General features: G+C 53.0%; 1 protein-coding gene across 1 annotated transcript in view; it reads left to right on the top strand.

Moving 5' to 3' along the window:
* ATP2C2 (ATPase, Ca++ transporting, type 2C, member 2) overlaps nucleotides 1-5,420 on the top strand; it is a 52,752-nt gene that overhangs the window by 45,369 nt on the left and 1,963 nt on the right. The window contains 5 exon segments of the mRNA XM_010850819.1: nucleotides 226-294; nucleotides 369-485; nucleotides 1,605-1,752; nucleotides 4,933-5,031; nucleotides 5,120-5,261. Coding sequence (XP_010849121.1) covers nucleotides 226-294; nucleotides 369-485; nucleotides 1,605-1,752; nucleotides 4,933-5,031; nucleotides 5,120-5,261 — 575 coding nt within the window.

The following is a 5,420-nucleotide window of genomic DNA, read 5'->3' on the forward strand; positions in this document are numbered from 1 at the left end:
AGGCTTGGATGAGAGAATGATCTGTGTGCAATCTTCAGACAGAAGGGTGATCGTGGCTCGGGGACCCATCCCCAGGGGCTGGTGACACCTATTGGGACATCCCCCTCCTCTACCACTCCCGAGAATGCCAGCAAGGAGACCATCGCTTCCTTTAGCAACCAACGGAGCTGGCTGACCCTTCCCACCCTGCCGTCTTTGTCAGTAAACGCTTTCTCCTCTCTCCAGGAATGCAGTGGAGGAAGGCAAGGGGATCTTTCATAACATCAAGAACTTTGTCCGCTTTCAGCTGAGCACGTAAGTCCAGGCCGGCGCCCCCTAGTGGCCGGGTCTGGGAGCAGCTGGTGACCTGCCGTGTGTGTGCCCTGCAGGAGCATCTCGGCCTTGAGCCTCATCACGCTGTCCACCGTGTGCAACCTGCCCAACCCCCTCAACGCCATGCAGATCCTGTGGATCAACATCATCATGGACGGGCCGCCGGCGCAGAGGTGAGGCAGTGGGCTGGCGGGGACGTGCCGGGGGCACACGACAAGGGGTACACACCGAGCACGGGAGGAGGCATCTGGTGGGCTGGCCGGGCGGTGGCAAACTCTCTGCCTCAAAGGCTCTCCCTGGGCTACCTGCATTCTGGTCACTGCCTCCAAGAAGTCCTCCCTGATTACCCTAGCAGCAGCCTCCTCCCTCCCAGCCACTTTACCCTGCTTTATTTTTGCCTAGAGGGGAAACTATTTCATTGTTTATCTGATCATAATCCATCTCCTCTGTAGGATGTCAGCTTTGTGGGGGAAGGCTTTGTTCCCTGCAGGGTCCTCGGCTCTGCAGTGGTGCTCGGCACACAGCAGGCACTTAGGGAATTAGTGGCTGGATGAGTGAGAAGGGGATGTGAGGCCAGCAGAGTGACACAGGAGGCAGGATGGGCTCTGGAGGTGGGGAGGCCTGCGTGAGCATGCGAGGGGCTTCTCTGTGTCTGAGCACAGGGTAGGTGGGGCCACTGAAGTGTTACTATTACTGATCTAATCATCGCCAGTGACAGCTTCATTCTCCCCATGGCCAGAGGCTTCCCTCTTCTCCATGCTCTTCCTGGGAACGGGGTGCGAGCACAGATGGACCCCAGCGTATCTGCCTAGGAGGGGGTCTCCCCCAGCGTGCTACCTCCTTGGTGTCCCCACACCGCCCTGCTGGCTGATCCTATTTCAGAGTTGGCTGAAGGCAGGCTGAAGGCAGATCCCATTTCTCCAGGCCAACTGGGACGAGGCCAGGCCCCAGATGGGGAGGCCCATCACCTCCAGGCCCAGGTGATGGGGTGGCCAGGCGCTGTTCAGGATCCTTAGGTCGGCCGAGGGCGGGCTTTTCTATGGCCCCGCAGGTGGAGGACCTGCAGGGCTGTCCACGGGGTCCAGGCCATGAGGGGTACCCAGGAAGGAACCAAAGGGAGCTGGGCGATGAGGGAGGGGGCAGAGGACCAAGACGACCTGGAGGCGCTGCACACGCCCGTCCAGGCCTTCGACGTGGACCCTGGCGCGTCACTTCACCATGACCTTGTGCATTCGACCTCTGCACGTCTCTTCAGTGGTTTATTTCAAAGCGTCCGGTTTTGTCCTGAGCAGCCTGGGTGTGGAGCCGGTGGACAAGGACACACTCCGGCAGCCGCCACGGAACGTCAAGGACCAGATCCTGAGCCGAGCCCTTGTCCTGCGGATCCTCCTCTCGGCCACCACCATCATCAGCGGGACCCTCTTCATCTTCTGGAAGGAGGTGAGGGCGTCCTCGAGGGCTCAGTTAGGCACGGCGGTCAGGCCCCGCCCCCGGGGCTCAGGCTCCATGGGGTGTGGGCGGAGGTGGCAGAGAAAGAAGCGGACCCGGTGCCTCTCCGGCTTGCTGTTACCCCTGGGAAACAACCTCAGCTCTGAGAGAGACTCCTGTTTTAGTCCCAGGAGGTGGCTATTTGGGAGACCTTACCTTTTTTAAAAACTTTTATCTTGGAGTACAGCTGATTCATCAGTTGTGTTAGCCTCAGGTGTACAGCAGAGTGGTTCAGTCATACATACATTCATTCCTCCTTTTTCAGATTTTTTTTTTTACCTTATAGTTTATTATAGGATATTGAGTAGAGTTCCCGTGCTGTATACAGTAAGTCCTTATATATAAATTCATCCCAAAGTCCCAATTTATCCCTCCACATTTCCCCTTTGGTAACCATTAAGTTTGTTTTTGAAGTCTGCAAGTCTGTTTCGTTAATGAGTTCATTTGAATAATTTTTTTTTAGATTCCACACCCAGCAATATCATATTTGTCTTTCTCTGTCCGACTTAGGATGGTCATCTCTAGGTCCATCCATGTTGCGGTCAATGGCATTATTTCATTCTTTATGGCTGAGTAATAGTCCATTATATACAACATATATGCACATACACACCACACCTTCTTTATCCCTTCCTCTGCTGATACGAACATCAGGGTACATGTATCTTTTCAAATTGTGATTTTCTCCAGATATATGCCCAGGAATGGGACTGCTGGATCTTAAGGTAATTCTATTTTTAGTTTTTTAAGGAACTTCCATACTGTTCTCCATAGTGGCTGCACTAATTTACATTCCCATCCACAGTGTAAGAGGGCTGCCCTCCTCCATACCTTCTCCAGTGTGTACAGACTTCTTGATGATGGGCATTCTGACTGGTGGGAGGTAGTATCTGATTGTAGTTTTGATTTACATTTCTCTAATAATTAGCAATGTTGAGCATATTTTCATGTGCCTCTTGGCCATCTATCTGTACGTTGTCTTTGGGAAAATGTCTATTTGGTTCTTCTATCCATTTTTTTATTGGGTTTTTTGTATATTTTGGAGACTGATCTGTTATTGGTTGCTTCAGTTGAAAATATTTTCTCCCATTCTGAGGGTTGTCTTTTCATCTGCTGATGACTTCCTTTGCTGTGCAAAATTGTTTTCTTTCTTGAAATACAGAATTTTAGAAACTAAAGTAGAAAAAAAAAAAATCCTGTCAAGAAATACCAGGTGGAAAATGCGGGCTTCCAATAAAATGAAATTTTAGGGCAACAAAAGTCTAAAAGGCCACGAAAGAGAAATAGCCCTGCTGTGATTTGAACAATGGCTACTTATATTTTTTGGCACTGTCACGCGGAATCTGGATCTTTCCCTGCATTCCACACAGAGCGTGCACAACACAACAGCTTTATCATAAAATGCCTGCTTGTTACACACATTTTAGGTCAAGCTACCGCCAGAAACAAATCAATAGCAATACATCAGGGACCGAGCAATCTCAGTGGTGGGTGACGTTGCAGAATTCTGCCAAATGAAGGAACATACTAGGCTGTGAGCAAAGCAAATGGGGGAGTTAAGAAAGGAAATATTTTAAATGTTAGTAATTAATTCAGACATTGTACTATCTCCAAAGAGATTAGTGCACTGGCAAAGGGTTCCGAGCACAGTGGAGGGCTGTGGGCAGCACGCACCAAGAACACCCAGCCTTGGTGGGGAGCGGTGGTCTTCCCACTCACTCCCTTTTGCCAGAGGTCCAGAAAGAACTGGCAGCACCGTCACCCTGCCTGCTGAGCCTCCACTCTAAGCGGCAAACTGTAAGGCAAGAGAGGAGTCCCCAAGGGGAGCAGAGATCACTGTAAGCTTCTAAGACAGGAAGATGGGCCATGAGTCCCATTCAAATCCCAGAGATGGGGCCAAGTCCCCAGAAGTAGCTGTGGAGACTTGAAAACTGGACACTCCTCATTGCATAGAAATATCAAGGACAACTGGAAAAGTCCTCAGAGAAATGTTCCGTGAGAATCCAGCTCTTGGAAGCAGCACTAAAACATCCACTTTACCGGTGTCAGACAGACATGTAGTGGGACGCTGCGGCGTAGCTCAGGGAGCTCAGCTCTGTGACGACCTAGACGGGTAGGATGGTGGTGCAGGAGGGAGGCAGCATGTGCCTACTCACGGCCGATTCACGGCGCTGTTCGGCAGAAATCAACACTGTTTAGCAATTACCCTCCAATTAAAAACACATGGGAAAAAATTCAAGCTGTTTGACTCAGGGTCTCAGGGCTGGAAAGCAACCCTCTATTCATCCAGGCAACGACGCCTCTTGCATCTCAGCAGGAATGAGGTCGGTCAAGGACACTAAAATGGCTTTACGAAGCAACAGACTTACCTTTTGGACCAAGGTATGCTGGGCCTGAGGGTCAGCCAGCCCTGGGAGGCCTGGGCCAGCAGCTGCCAAAGCTTCCTGGTGCGGGCCCTCCTTCCGGGACGTCAAACTCACAAAAGCCCCTGCTGTGTTACATTTCGCACTCTGAAGCAAGTTTACTGAGGCCCCACGTGTTTATTTCCGTTGTTACTTCCATTGAGGAGCATCAGAGAAAGTGTTGCTGTGGTTTATGTCAAGTGTTTTTCCTGTTCTCCTCTCGGATTTTTACAGTATCCAGTCTTACATTTACATCTTTAATCCATTTTGAGTTGATCTCTGTGTGTGGTGTTAGAGAATGTTCTGATTTCACTCTCTTGCCTATAGCCATCCAGTCTGAAGAGACTGTCTTTTCTCCTCTGTAGGCAGGGGGGTCTTTCCATGGGTCACCTTTCTGTGGCCCCGCAGGTTCAGGCACCCCTGTGCTGAGAGCGCCAGTGACCTAGGTAGAGAATCGGGCAGGCGTGTGAGGCAGGCACCCTGGGTGCAGGAGAGGGTCTGGCCGGGACGCTGGATCACCCCCACTTCTCAGCTTTTCTCGAGCGTGCCCCCATCCCACCCCAAGAGGTGCAGATTGCCTCCTTCCTGCATCCTGAGCTCAGGAAGGTGGAGAGGCCCCACCTTTGTCCAGCCCAGGCGCTCAGCCAGGCGCAGGTTCTAACACAGTGGTCCCGAGAGCGGGGTCCCCCGTCTCCCTCGCACCTCCTCACCCCGCACACTCGTGTTCCAGATGCCCGAGGACAGGGCAAGCACCCCGCGCACCACAACCATGGCCTTCACCTGCTTCGTGTTCTTCGACCTCTTCAACGCCTTGACCTGCCGCTCCCAGGTGAGCCCCCGGCAGGACGGGATCGCAGCCTCCCGGCCCCAGTGCTCCAGCGGCTCTCGTGCGCTGACTATGCCCTTCTCCCCCACAGACCAAGCTGATCTTCGAGATCGGCTTCCTCCGGAACCGCACGTTCCTCTACTCTGTGCTCGGCTCCATCCTGGGACAGCTGGCTGTCATTTACACGCCGCCCCTGCAGAGGGTCTTCCAGACAGAGAGCCTGGGGGCGCTGGGTGAGTCTGAGGGCTCATGGGGGCTGTCCTCACTGCCTGCCCGGGGCATGAAGTCCCCTCGAGGGGCCATCCTGTCCCCAGGGGACTGGGCTCGTGCCTGAACATGAGCACCGGGCAGGATGGGGGGGACGCCACGCAGGAGAAGGCGCGAGACTCAGG

Source organism: Bison bison, unplaced genomic scaffold (genome assembly GCF_000754665.1).
Source record: "Bison bison bison isolate TAMUID 2011002044 unplaced genomic scaffold, Bison_UMD1.0 scf7180017864295, whole genome shotgun sequence".
Lineage (NCBI taxonomy): Eukaryota > Metazoa > Chordata > Mammalia > Artiodactyla > Bovidae > Bison > Bison bison.